This window comes from Bathycoccus prasinos (genome assembly GCF_002220235.1).
Source record: "Bathycoccus prasinos genomic : Chromosome_6".
NCBI lineage: Eukaryota > Viridiplantae > Chlorophyta > Mamiellophyceae > Mamiellales > Bathycoccaceae > Bathycoccus > Bathycoccus prasinos.
The window spans coordinates 82,774-96,313 of record NC_024003.1 but is presented as its reverse complement, the minus strand read 5'-3'; the positions used below and the strand labels follow the sequence as shown (position 1 = coordinate 96,313).

At 47.1% G+C, this 13,540-nt stretch overlaps 8 protein-coding genes across 8 annotated transcripts; 3 read left to right on the top strand and 5 right to left on the bottom strand.

Annotated features, from left to right (window-relative positions):
- Positions 1 to 63: 63 nt before the first annotated feature.
- On the bottom strand, positions 64 to 1,947 carry Bathy06g00530 (predicted protein; the record flags this gene model as incomplete). Its single annotated transcript, XM_007512589.1, has 1 exon — positions 64 to 1,947. The coding sequence occupies one exon, from the start codon at positions 1,945 to 1,947 to the stop codon at positions 64 to 66; it is 1,884 nt and encodes a 627-aa protein (XP_007512651.1).
- An 808-nt stretch (positions 1,948 to 2,755) lies between these two features.
- Bathy06g00520 (ammonium transporter) lies at positions 2,756 to 4,374 on the top strand (the record flags this gene model as incomplete). Its single annotated transcript, XM_007512449.1, has 2 exons — positions 2,756 to 2,836; positions 3,088 to 4,374. 2 exons carry the CDS (start codon positions 2,756 to 2,758, stop codon positions 4,372 to 4,374), a joined length of 1,368 nt encoding a protein of 455 aa, XP_007512511.1.
- A 276-nt stretch (positions 4,375 to 4,650) lies between these two features.
- Bathy06g00510 (predicted protein) lies at positions 4,651 to 5,658 on the bottom strand (the record flags this gene model as incomplete). The annotated part of the gene is made up of 1 exon (XM_007512335.1): positions 4,651 to 5,658. The coding sequence occupies one exon, from the start codon at positions 5,656 to 5,658 to the stop codon at positions 4,651 to 4,653; it is 1,008 nt and encodes a 335-aa protein (XP_007512397.1).
- A 262-nt stretch (positions 5,659 to 5,920) lies between these two features.
- Positions 5,921 to 6,313, top strand: Bathy06g00500 (endoribonuclease L-PSP; the record flags this gene model as incomplete). The annotated part of the gene is made up of 1 exon (XM_007512689.1): positions 5,921 to 6,313. One exon carries the CDS (start codon positions 5,921 to 5,923, stop codon positions 6,311 to 6,313), a length of 393 nt encoding a protein of 130 aa, XP_007512751.1.
- A 154-nt stretch (positions 6,314 to 6,467) lies between these two features.
- On the bottom strand, positions 6,468 to 7,928 carry Bathy06g00490 (predicted protein; the record flags this gene model as incomplete). Its single annotated transcript, XM_007512598.1, has 1 exon — positions 6,468 to 7,928. The coding sequence occupies one exon, from the start codon at positions 7,926 to 7,928 to the stop codon at positions 6,468 to 6,470; it is 1,461 nt and encodes a 486-aa protein (XP_007512660.1).
- A 250-nt stretch (positions 7,929 to 8,178) lies between these two features.
- Bathy06g00480 (carbamoyl-phosphate synthase, small subunit) lies at positions 8,179 to 9,788 on the bottom strand (the record flags this gene model as incomplete). The annotated part of the gene is made up of 2 exons (XM_007512684.1): positions 8,179 to 9,211; positions 9,487 to 9,788. The coding sequence occupies 2 exons, from the start codon at positions 9,786 to 9,788 to the stop codon at positions 8,179 to 8,181; spliced, it is 1,335 nt and encodes a 444-aa protein (XP_007512746.1).
- A 311-nt stretch (positions 9,789 to 10,099) lies between these two features.
- Positions 10,100 to 11,272, top strand: Bathy06g00470 (predicted protein; the record flags this gene model as incomplete). Its single annotated transcript, XM_007512297.1, has 1 exon — positions 10,100 to 11,272. One exon carries the CDS (start codon positions 10,100 to 10,102, stop codon positions 11,270 to 11,272), a length of 1,173 nt encoding a protein of 390 aa, XP_007512359.1.
- A 105-nt stretch (positions 11,273 to 11,377) lies between these two features.
- Positions 11,378 to 13,297, bottom strand: Bathy06g00460 (predicted protein; the record flags this gene model as incomplete). The annotated part of the gene is made up of 1 exon (XM_007512619.1): positions 11,378 to 13,297. The coding sequence occupies one exon, from the start codon at positions 13,295 to 13,297 to the stop codon at positions 11,378 to 11,380; it is 1,920 nt and encodes a 639-aa protein (XP_007512681.1).
- Between the last annotated feature and the right edge of the window lie 243 nt (positions 13,298 to 13,540).

Here is a 13,540-nt window from a genome sequence, read left to right as displayed (position 1 = left end):
TCTCATTACGAAAACATTGCTGAATGACTACGAGGTGCTAATTGCGTTCTATTTGTAAACTAGTTATTGCTTCTGGTTCGTGCTACTTTCATCTTGTTCTTCTTCCCAATCGTCGAACTGTTTGGCATCGATCGATAATCGATCGAAAAGTTTTTTCTTCTTGCCGAAACTCCATCCCGGATTGGCATCCAAAATGGACGCAGCTCTTTGCGCAAACTTATGCAAAGGATTTTTTTCGTTGTCGACGGCTCCGCGAGCCATATCAAACATGATTTTTCTGTGCTCAAAGACATCCTCCGCCGGCGATTCTCCGAATGATTCCGTTCGATACTTCTCCTTCGCGAGCATCTTTTCAAACTCCTCCAAAGAATCCTTCTTTAAACTTTCATATTGCGAATCTGAGGTCAAGTTCAATTGCTCCATCACAAAAGCCTTCTTTGAATCTAAATAATCTCCCGGTGATACGTCTTCGTTTGGATCCTTTTCACCAAAAATCCACGGTTTCTGGTCCATACCCACCGGCCAACTCGTATACTCACCGAATCGCATCTGCATGTCCTTCTCGAGTCTGGCGACGTCGTAGTCGAGTTCAACACCATCCGTCTGCATCTTCTTTGCCGCATCAACACGTTCCCGAAGTAGTCGCTTTATGCGATCGTTTTCGGGATTCTTTTCTCGCCTACCTTGCTGCTGCCCCGCGCCTGCCGCCGCGTTACGTTTTCTCAGTTCAAACGTTTTTCCACCAAACGCTGCGGCTCTTCGTGTTCTTTGGTCGCGAACTTGCAACGAAGGCAACGAGACATCGGTATCACTCGCACTGAGCGCATTCCCATCCCCGTCTCTTTTGTATCGTGGCACGTAACTTCTCGCTCTCATGGCTCCATCCGCTAGACGCTCGCTTCTCATATCCTTCATGACTTTCTGTTTCATTTCTGCTACTCTTTTTTGCTTCGCAAAGTGTTCTTGGCGTTGTTCGCGTCTTTTTTGCAAAGTCAACTTTCGAATTTCTAACGGGGTCATTCCCGACGTATCAATACCTTCCAGAGGATCTTTATGTACCACCATTTTCGTTTGTTCCTCCTTCTCTTCTTGAACTGTTCGTATTAGAGGTTCAGACTCCTGCGTATTTACGATCCTCGTGTTTCTAACCACATACGAGCCCTCTTTCCTCTCGCGTCGCATTTCAGCCACAACCTCACTTTGCTTCGGCTTCGTTGGATCGTATATTTCTCCTTTAATCTTTCTCATGCCGTCGTGATTCTTATCGTCGCCGCCAACAACATCTTCTTCGGAAGAGGGTGAGGTTTCCTCTCCCTCGCCAGCCGCCTCTCCTTCTTCTTTTCGTTTAAGCCGTCCTTCCCATTTTATCTCCGCGGGCGTCTTACTCGGTCCAATCATAATTCCTTCCTCGCTTCGTAACGCCTCCAACGCTTTCTCGGCATCCGCCAAAGATCGAAATCGGATATGCGCTCTCGGTTTTTCACCGTCAGGGCGAATAGACTTCACCGAACGAATCTCGCCAAACTTGGAGAACAATTTCCTGAGATCGTTCGCGGCGACGCCTTGCGGAAGGTTTCGTAAACCTAGATGCCCCGAGTCGTCTTTTAAGCCTTCTTCTTTCGCACGTTTGAACATTGGAACGAATTTTTTAAGGGTTCGCTTCTGCGGCGCAGAAGTAGAAGTCGTCGTCGTCGGCGTCGTAGCCGCACTTAAACTCTCGCTTTCGCTCTTCGCCTTCATCTCCTCATTCTCTTCTTCTTCTTGAGAGGTGGACGTATCTCCTCCTTCTGTTTCTGTTGTTGTTACTGACGTGCTCTCTTTGCCGTCCTCGTCACCATCACCATCATCCGAGGAAGAAGAAGTAGACATCAGTCTCATCTTCCCTACCAACCCCGAAGCAGAAGCAGAAGACGACGATGAAGATGAAGATGTTGCAAAAAGACCCATCGATCGACGGTGTTGAAATTGTTGGTGTTCTTCGAGAATCGACGACGACAGAAACGCGCCTCCGACTGAGCTTCTTCTCCGCGAAGACGAAGAAGAAGATCCTCCTCCTCCCATCGCAGCCGTCGTCGTCGTCGTCGACGACGTTAAGGTGTTCATCACCTTCTTCACGCAAGACCCACACCGACGTTGAAGACGCATAATTTTTCGTTTCTTTTTTCTTTCTCTCTCTCTTCCTTCTGTTTTGTGTTGTTTTAATTGTGAGTCTTTTCTCTCTCTCTTTCCTTCCTCCTCCTCTGTCCTCCAGACACCACAAAAGACAAGTTTTTTTACTTTTTGCGAACCCTCGTCCAAAAAAATTTTCCTTTTTTTCATCTCTTTTTCTTTTCTCGAACGAGAGATCGTGAGATGAAAACTCAAAGTGCGTTTTGTGGTGGAAAAAAAAAGTCAACGCTCTTCTCTTCCGTCGTTTCAAAAAAGCGGTGTTTCAAATAGTGCTTTCACTGCGTCTTTTCTGCAGAAAACGTCATTAATATTTATACATTCCGCACAAGCAGCATTTACACACACACTGCAGGTACGCGCGCGCATCATCGTCTTTTTCTCTCTCTGCAGTCGTTCGCGCGAATGATGTTCAAGAAGAAGAAGAACACTCTTCTTCTCTTTCTTTCTTTCTTTCTTTACTCACACCCGCGCGTGCATAAACTCTTCTCAATAATCATTATCCACAACAATTCATAATTGATAACGAACAGACACGGAAAAGAATTAACAAAATTTATTATCAACGAACGAGAACAACAACGACATCATGACGGATGCCGATACAAATTTAAGCAACTTAACCACTCTGTGGTTGCTCCTCGGAGCGTACATGGTGTTTTTGATGCAGGTAAGCGATGATTTCCTCTTCATCTCGTATCATCCGTCTTTTTTTTCCGTACAAATTGGCGTCGCTTGGGAGATATTTTAAAAAAGTGCTCAGAAACGACGCGATTGAAGCGTCGTTTTGAACTGTTTTTTCAGTCTTCCGCAAAACTTAAATTTTTTTTGTGGTTGTTTTTCGAAAGAAAAAAAAATTGACATTTTGACTGACTCTCTTTCTCAACCACGAACCGTCGTGTTATTATTAAACTTTAACAGGCTGGATTCGCGCTTCTCGAAGCCGGATCAGTTCGCGCGAAAAACACGAAAAACATCCTGATTAAAAACCTAATGGATGGGTGCCTCGGTGCGCTCGTGTGGTATTTTATTGGGTACCACCTCGCGTACGGGACAAAGGACTCGTGCACGGGCGGCAGCGACTGTAACGGGTTCGTCGGAAACGGCGCGGATGTTCTTATGAACAAAGCGGCGGAGCTCGCGCCACTCGGGAACGCTGGCTCTGGCCATTACTATGCCGGGTGGATGTTTCAGTGGGCGTTCGCGGCTGCTGCGTCGACCATCGTGTCTGGTGCCGTCGCCGAGAGGTGCAAATTCGGCGCGTATTTAGCGTACACGGCTGCCTTAACTGGAGTCATTTATCCAGTTGTCGTCAACTGGGGCTGGAGTGCCCACGGTTGGCTTTCTCCGTGGACCGGCACTGAGCCGTTTCTCGGCGCGAACGGTATGATTGACTTTGCCGGTTCCGGGATCGTTCACATGACTGGCGGCGTAGCTGCGCTCGTCGGTGCTATCTTTCTCGGTCCGAGAACTGGTCGATTTTCTCCCTCGGGAGAGTGCATCGATATGCCCGGTCACTCCTCCGTCTTGGTCGCGCTCGGTACCTTTATCCTTTGGTTCGGGTGGTACGGTTTCAACCCAGTCAGTACGCTCGCGTTTGAATACATGGAAACTGCCGCGCGTGTTGCTGTGACGACGACGTTAGGCGCCGCGGCTGGCGGCGTCACGGCGCTTTCCATCCACTACGGCTTCACAAAGTCTTTGGACGTCGGGCCGATGTGTAACGGGATCCTCGCCGGACTCGTTGCTATCACCGGTAACTGCGTCGTAATCGAACCATGGGCCGCTGCGCTCATCGGAGCGATCGGTGCAGCCATCTATTACGGTTTCAGCGCGCTTCTCAGGAAGCTTAAAATCGACGATCCGCTCGATGCCTCTTCCGTCCACGGTGCCTGCGGCGCTTGGGGCGTCATCGCCGCCGGTTTATTCGCCAAGCAAAAGTACGTCTTGAACGACTACGGAGCCGAAGGCGGTGCCGACGACTACGGCGCTTTATACGGAGGCGGCGGTAAACAACTCGGCAACCAAATCGCCGGCGTTCTCGCCATCATCGCTTGGGTCGGAATCACCAGTTCCGTTTTGTTCGGCGTGCTCAAGTACGCCGGCATGCTTCGCGTTCCCGTCGAAGAGGAAGAAGTTGGTTTGGACACCTCCCACCACGGCGGAAACGCGTACAACTTCGAGAAAGAACTCGACTCCAAGGCTTAATATTTTCGAAAGCGTTGTTGTTCTTCCTTTAAAAAACTAAAAAACAATATTATTATTTATTGCGTGTGTGTATGATACGTGAAGAAAACAGAGCAGAGAGATAGGTCCTCTCACGCACGACGAGTCTCTTTGTAAAAAAAAAATACCAATATTATTTATACCATCATCAACACATAATAGGAGAGACAATCGTACGCGCGCCGCACAACAACACGCACAAAAGCACCGTCAATATTAATAATACAACTCAATTTGAACGAAACTCTCAAAATTTTATCAATCGTTTTCTCTGAGTTTCTCGAGCTCGCCTTCTTGAAACTGCAACGCGTTTGGTTTGTAGTTCTTTTCCAATTCCGAGTCTTCGAGTTTCACGTACACTCTTAAACTCTTCAAGCGCACGGTCGTACTTTTGGACGATCCTCTGCCACCTCCAACCGTACCGAATAAACTCGTCGAAACGTCCGGGTCTGAGTCATTTCCGTAGTACGTGCCGAGTCGACTCGCGGCCATTTTCGATTCGAGCTGGATTTTCAAACCATCCGGTCCCCATTGAGGCGATTTACCCGCCTCGTCGATGATTGCCATTCCGCTGCCACCGATTTTCGCGCACTTCGTTGGATTCTCTTTCGTACCTCTCGCGTACACGAACAAAAACGCGCTGATTGCGTCCGCCCACTCTCCGTATCCGACCCAACCTTTAGGATTATAACCGCCAAACACCACCCCGTCGGTTGTCTCCGCTATTAACAAACCGCACCCTTGTCCATCTAATTGCGTGTGAAAACTCGACCCACTCCATCCGTGCGTCTCCGCGTCGTACGCGATGCCCAATCTTTTCGACTCCATTTGCGTCTGCTTCAGAACTCTTCGAACTAAACGCAACTCTCTCGTATCGTCGATATCAGACATCGGTTCTAAAAATTCCTCGCAATTCGCCGGCCATTGGTCCGGCCACTCCTCTCTCGTCATTCGTTTCAACCCGGCTGGTTCTGGGTCGTCTAACATCCCCGGGAAGAGTTTTCCGACTAAGTTGGTGATGAAGTCTCCGCTGTCTTCTTCTTCTTCTTCTTTCTTGTTGTTGTTGTTGTTAAAGAAACTCCGCGTGATGATGATTGTTCTTCTTCTTCTTCTTCTTCTTCTTCTCGATGATGATGAAGATGACGATGATGATGGTTTAGTATTATTATTATTCAAGGTTGTGCGACGTAAATGATGTCTTCTCGTTCTCAGCGACGACGCATCATCGCGAGCAGTCGCTGCCGAAAATGTCATCGTCGTCGTCATCCTTCTTCTTCGATTTGGTGAAAGAAGTGCTTTGTCTGTTTTTAATAATGGAAAAGATACGGGGGACTTTTACTCTGAAGTCTCTCCTCACTTCTCTTTACGCGCAACAACAACAACAACGTAAATGTTCGCCGTAACTTCTCCCTCTTCTTCGTCGTCGTCGTCAAAAGTCGGATTCGTCGTCGTGAAGAAAAAACAATCATCATCATCATCATCATCGTCGTCGTCGCTCAGAACGAGAACGAGAACGAGAACGAGAACGATGAGAAATGTTACGACACAATCGAACGCAAACATCCAGCGACTCGGCCCGGAAGATCCACGGTTGTCGCAGATTGTCATTCACAACAACACGGTGTATTTAAGCGGTCAAGTTGGGAGCGGAGGTGCCGATATCAAAGCGCAAACGAAAGAAACGTGCGATAAAATCGACCAGTTGTTATCGCTCGCCGGGACGGATAAGACGAACTTGTTGCAATGCATGATTTGGGTGAAAGATATCAAGAACGACTACGCGGGGATGAACGAGGTATACAACGAGTGGATCAAAGATGGGAAACCGGTGCGAGCGTGCGTGGAGAGTAACATGGTGTATAAACAGGAAGGCGTGCAACTGTTAGTGGAGATACAAGCGACTGCCGCTCTGCCTCAATGATATGAAATGTAGTTAGACACGCGCACGCGCGCCGGCATTGTGATGAAGTTACGCTCGTCGTCTGCTACTTATATATATGCTTTATTTTTACAACTCTCTTTTCTACTATATGTTTGTGTTGCTACGTGTGTTTGATTATTAATATTCTCTATCATCATTCGGAGTAACTCATCTCTCGACTGCTGTGACTGTGATGGTAGAACCCAAGAGTGGAGAGAATGGTTTGAAATCTTTCGCCGAAAATTTTCTGTCTCGCGGTGCGTTCGCGAGGATGCGGTCGATAATATTTCAACATTCCGTCCCAAGCGACCATTTTTAAGCCGGCTTTTTTCGCAATCATCGCCCGAACGCGTTCGGCGAATTCTATGCTCGTTTCGTTTTCTCCAATAGTTTGCGGTTCCATGAACCAAACGTCCGCGACGACGCTCCACGAGGACATTAATTTTATCAAGTGCGCGGTAAAGCTTTGTTTCCGAGAGTTCCAAAACGCGTCCACGAAGGTTTTATCGTACTTAATGGCAATTGGACATACCGGGACGCCTAAATCAAACGCACCTCGTTTAAACATGACGCAGTGCTCGTTGTTCACGCACGTGCCTTCTGGGAAAATCAACAGCGGTAACTTTGTGGGATCTCTGACGTGTTCTTTCAATCGTCTCGATACCGCTTGTTTATCTTTGATATCGGTTCGATTAAACGTGATGCAATCGACTGCTTTCAACGCGGTGTTTTGAATAAACCCAACCCACCCGGGGTGTTTCTGCATGATGCACGCGAACAAAGACACTTGCGCGACCACGTGATAATCAATCATGGACGTGTGATTGGACACGTACACGCACCCGCCTCTCCTCGTTGGTTTCGGTCCGTGGTATTTAATCACGCCCGTCCACGACATGACGAAAGCCGCGGCTAAATACTCCAACAACTTTCTCTTCACCACTTGCGCTCTCTTTTCCGGCAAAGTGTAATGGACGATAAAGAACAACAAGAAGAACAGAACTAACGATAAGACCAACCACGTGAATCGTAACGGCAGTAAAATGCAGTGTCTGATGATAAAGCCAACCACCCACAGAGGGTACAAGTAAAAGTTGAAGTTCCACGGCCTTTGGTCTTTCATTTGAAAACATCGATTGAACGAGTCGTCCACGATGGCATTGCACGCGTCTTGAACGACTCCAGAACAATTCAACAAAGCTGGCAAAATCGAGCTCTTTTGCTTTTGCAGAGAAATCAACTGCTCGGGCGTTTTCGGTCGTCGTTGTTCGTTCGGCGAATCCAAAAACTCAACGTCTTTTTGTTCGAACGATTTCTTATCCAGCTCAAATCCACTTCGAAACGGCCGAATAGATGGATCGTCTGGATCTGGTTGAAACGGTTCCTCGCCGACTTTGAGAAAGTCACCTTTGCCCAAGAAGAAAGCGTCCGAGGATTGCACTCTCGGGACGTTCTTTTGAGTATTCATGATTGAAGAAGTTTTCGTTGGTGCGAGATTTCTGTCGTCGTCGTTCACGTTGTTGTTGTTTTCCACGGATGAATCTGTTGATGGTGTTGCGATGCTGCTGTTATTCTTTTTCTTTTTCGAGGAGGAGAGTGACATCGCGCTCTTCATTTCTCTCTGAAACGCTCTCGTTACTGTGCTTCTTTGCGCGTTGTTGTTGTTGTTGTTGTTGTTGTTGTTGTTGTTGTTGTTGTTGTTGTTGTTCTCAGCGGTGGAAGTATACGCAGTATTGAGTGAAGAATTTTGTCTGACGAGTGTCTCATTCAGAGACGAGAACAAATGTGAAAATGAGAATAAAAATATAATAATATTAACAACAACGATTATTAATGATGCTTCTGAAGATGAAAATGTTTTGTTGTTATCGCGAAACAGCCATGCCTTTGTTTGCTCTAATCATATCCACGAATTGGGCGAAGCAGTTATCGGAATCGTGCGGTCCAGGACTCGCTTCCGGGTGATATTGAATGGTCATGGCCATCTTTTCTTCCCAAACCATGCCGGCGCACGTGCCGTCGTTCAAGTTCAAGTGCGAAACTTTCACCTCTTTCGGCAACGAGTTCAAATCCACGGCAAAGTTATGGTTTTGCGCGGAAATCTCAACCGCTTGGGTGAATTCATTTCTCACCGGGTGATTACCTCCGTGGTGTCCAAACTTCATCTTGAACGTTTTGCCGCCAAAGGCTTGTCCCAAAACTTGATGTCCCATGCAAATGCCAAACACCGGGACTTTGCCGAGTAACTTCTTGCAGTTTTCAACCGCGTACGGGGCAGCGGAAGGATCTCCAGGTCCGTTGGAAAACAATATCCCGTCCGGGTTCAACTTCATGACGTCTTCGGCGGAGTAGTTTGCCGGCACGACGGTCAAATCGCAACCAAACGAGGCCAATCGGCGCATGATGTTATTCTTGATGCCGAAATCAAAGCAAACGACGTTGAACTTGTCCTTGTTGCTCTTCGCCTTTTCCGCGAATTCCCACTCGCTCGCGGTTGGATCGACCCATTTGTACGGTTCTTTCACGCACACTTCACCGATTAAGTCCTTACCGACGATATCGTAGCCTTTGGACATTTTCAACAACTCGTCGTCCGAGATGCTCATATCCGTCGTGACCACGCCATTCAACGATCCTTTCTCGCGTAATCTCACCGTGATCGCGCGCGTATCGATATCGGAAATCCCGATAACGCCTTGCTCTTTCAAGTACGAGTCCAACGTTTGCGTCGAGCGGTAGTTCGATACGTTCAAGGCCTCGTGTCTGACCAAAGTAGCGCCCATGTGCACTTTCGTCGATTCCATGTCGAGCGGGTTGATGCCGACGTTCCCGATGTGCGGGCACGTGAACAACACAAACTGACCGGCGTAGGACGGGTCGGTCAAGATTTCTTGGTATCTGTTGTTGTTGTTGTTAATGTTGTTCAAATATGAATACGAGGAAGGAAGAGTTAAGAAGACAAAGAAGATGATATTGTCAGCAGTATTCGAGGAAATTTTTTAAATATTTTGTGTTGTTTTTGATGCGAAGAAGATTTGAACGTTGCGTGCTTGGGCGGCCGATCTCTCTCTCTTTTCACACATGCTTAAGATGACGACGACGAGACGAAAGCGCGATGATAACAAAATAAAGAGAGAGTAAAAGAGTATCATAAAAGAGAGAATGAAACGCACCCGGACAGAGAGGTGTTAAACACAACCTCTCCAACTTTCGTCCCGTCCGCCCCGAACGCTTTCCCTTGCCACACCGACCCGTCTTCCAAAACCAACTTACAGGGCTTCTGGATGTCCCACGGTTTTGAAATCGCTCCTTCTCCGGCGAAGCACTTTAAAGTCGCTTTTCTTCCTCCTCTGGACAAAGAAGAAAAAGAAGTCGAGCACGACGACGAGGCAGACGAAGAGGTCTTCCCGACGCGGCCTCTGAACGACAATTGTTGGTGTTGATGGTGTTGCGCGCAAGACACCGAGGACGACATTATTATTTGTTTTCAAACCTCTTTTTTCCCTTTTCGTCTTTTATTAATGACGAATGACAGAATGAGGAAAAGCGCAAATTCAAAAAAAACGTCGATCTGTTGAATTTTTTTTTTTTTTGCATGTTCGAGAAAAAAAAGAGGAGAGAAAGAGAGAAAGATATGCAGAGAGAGAAAGATATCCTTCTTCTTCAAAAGAACAACAACAACAACAACAACGCTTTCTTTATTCCTACCACCGAAAAGCGCGTCGAGACAACTTCTATTAAAACGTGCGACTGATGCGCGTCGTCGCAAATTCTCAAACGACGACGATGTCGAGCGCGCGCGCGAGTGATAGCTTTCATACGAATAACAGCGCTATTAAAAAATCATCATCATCACCTTTGTTGTCATCATCCTTTTCCCGAAGACGACGAGAACGAAAAGATGGATTAGTGAAAACGTCCGCTTTTTTCGACGATTTGAAACAGAAAGCCTCGCAAGTGTTGGAGAAATCCAGGGACGACGACGAAAAAGAAGAAGAAGAACAAGATGCGTATCCAGAAGAGTCGACGGATTACGACGACGAGAACGCGAACCCGTTCAAGACGATGTTGCAGAAAGGAATGAAAAAACCAGCCTTCATCAGTCGAGACGAAGGCGACGAGGAGTACGTGAACTACGACAACACCGTGGACGAGATGGAAGAGGAGATGGAAACGAACAACAAAAGGTTTTCATCCGCGGCGGAGAATTTGATTCCAAAGTTTTCCGTCCCGAAGTTTAAAATACCAGAAAAGAAAGCCAGCGCCGCGACGCAAACGCCGGCGTACGAAGAAGAAGAAGAAAAGGAGGAAGAATCGACGGAAACCTCGAACCCGTTCGCGAAAATGCTGAAAAAGTCCAAGTCGGTGCAAATGACGAAAGCTGCGCAAGGCGAACGAGATTTTGATACGGCGATCAAGGAGAGAGTGTCCTCGAAAGCGGCGGCGGCTTTGATGGAAGCGACAGATACGAGCACCGCGAAGTGGACGTTAACGCCAGACTCCTCGACGACGAAGAAACGTTTGGGTAAGATCAACTTGAAAAACGGTGACGTTTTCATCATTGGGAGAGAGAAAGGAAATGGCGTAGACGTGAGCGTGCCGTTACCGTGCGTCTCTGGCGTCCATTGCCAACTCGAAATGGAGAGAAATAAGTTATACGTCACGGATTTGGGATCCACCAACGGAACGTACGTGGACGGATTTCAGTTGCGAAAGAACAACCGATTTCGCATCTTCAATCAATCTGTGGTCAGATTAGGCGCGGAGAACAGAGACGGGGAAGATTACGCCAGTTTTGGAACCGATTTAACCGGCGCAGATGAAATGGAGAAGAACTCAGAATACGGACAGTTGAATTATTTCATCGAATTTTTGGGAGGTCCGAAGGTGGTCATCAACTTCATCTTCATCAACTTGGCTTTCCAAGGTACTTTCTTCATTCTTTTAAAGTACTTATAATATAATATAATATACTGCTACTACTACTACTATTACTACTATTACTACTGCTATCGTTCTTAATGCTGCTCTTCTCTGGTCCAGTACGCGCGCGCATTCATTTTTTTATACATTCGATACGGACCCGTTTTCGGTGAAAACGCTCTTTCGTTTTTGTTTACGCTCAGCCAAGTCTCGCTTCTCCTCGCACGCCTTCACGCACATTAACAACGCTTCTTTGGCTCTCACTTTACGTATCGCGTTTCGTCTCGCGATTGCTTTGTTCTCTCGTTGAATAAAAAACGCTCGGATTAACGGAACTGCAAAGAAAAAGATGGCGTAATAAACCATCGGTTTGTACATCCATTGCGCGAGCTTTGGAAAAATCTCAAAGAAAGCAACCAGAGCTGGAGGTTGCTCGATAATGATTTCCTCGTCGTCTGGTCCCGCATTTAAGAGTTTGTTTTGCGACTCTGAAAACTGACCGCCGCGTCTTCCCATCGATCGTCGTAATTGCGCTCTCGTGACTGTTCGTCTCGGCGCTTTAAAATCCAATCCGCCGACGCGATAAAACAGAAACAACAAAAACACGTTGAATATTCCAGTGAATACGACTAACGGACCTTTCACTCCGTACTCGAACACTGGCTTTTGATTTTCATAAATCGGTGGTGGGATTGGTGGAGGCGCAAACTTTGCGATTTGCGCGTCCGTTTTGTTCTCTTCAGCCGTGACTTGGAAAGATGGAAAGATGTATATTAATCTTCCGTAATCGTCGGACTCGGCGTGACCGTAAAACTGTTCCAGAATTCTCAACACGTATCCTTCGTGCTGTCGCTCTTCGCGGTCGTCTAAACTGCGCGACCCGTCGTCTTTTTTAACATCGCGTCTATTTCCACCGAAGAACGAGGAAAAAAGAGATCCTCCTCCTCGCATACCTTTTCGATCTTTCTTCGACAGTAAGAACGCATCCGTAAACGCCGCGAGTTGCTCGGCGAAAACGACGCCTCGGTTTGCGCGAAGTAGCTGCGATATCGCTTTCGACCGCTCGTGCTCTAAAAATTCGTTCGGATCGCCTCTCCCGAAGACAAACGCATAAATCGATTCGATGAACGATAACTCTTTCTTTTTATCGACAATATCGTCGTCGTGGTCGTCCTCTTCGGCAATCATCAACCGGCGATACATTTCCGGGTCCGGAAAATTACTATTATTGTTGTTGTTGTAACTGTTGCTATTATCGTCGTCGTCGTCTCCTCCTCCTCCTCCTCCTCCTCCTCTTCCTTCTCCTCTTCCACCGGATGGTTTGACTGGAACGCCCGTTACTACGTTCGCGTTGTTATAAATATCGCCATTCAAATACACGCGTCTTCGTTCTAAATCGTCCCAATACGACAGCCACATGATATCTCTCATGTATAAATACATCCAAAATCCATCCATGTTACCTCCTCCTCCTCCACCTCCTCCAGGCCCGTATCCTGGATTCATAAACAAAGGGATCTCTCCTCCTCCCCCGCCGCGATTATCGCCACGACCGTTTGCCAAAACTAATATGAGCATCGCGACCAACGCTAAAGCGACGACGACGACCGAAACGATCAACATGACGCTAAAACTCACGCGCAAAAACGTGTAAAACGCGCGAAACGTTCGCCTTCTCAACAAAGAAGCGCGAAAAGCGGCATCTCGCGCCATGTAGACCGATCGACAGTGTCTCGGGAAGGAAAACACCACCTCGTATTTTTTCGTTTCTTCTTCTTCTTTGACTTTGTCTTCTTCTCGCTGTTGTTGTTGTTGTTCTTTCATCGTCGTCGTTTTTGCTGCTGTCGTTGTCGTTGTTTCCACCAGCGCGTCCACCTTTGAAGCGCAAATAAACACCGTTCGTCGTAACCCACTAACGCCACCGGGAAACTCCGGAACGATGGCGTGTAAATCGCCAATCGTGAACCGTTCGTTGTTCGGAAAGGCATTCTCAATCGCTCGTAGGCAATCGAACGCGTTTTTATTAGCATTATTAGTATTGTTTTGATTCTCGTCGGACATCGTCTGAATCGTCGTTCCGGTAGTAGAGAGGTATTATCGTTGTCGTTGTTGTCGATGATGGTATGAATACTCTCTTTAAGTAAGTTATGAACGAGTACGAGAGATGCCTCGAGTGAAAGATGATTACTCTTTTTTGTAACGAAGAACAGAAGAAGAAGGAGTTTTTTGGAAGTTTTTTGGTTTCCCTTTTTTCTCTCTTTTCTCTCTCTTTTGGCAGAAAGTGTGTTTTCGTGCTTCTCTTGT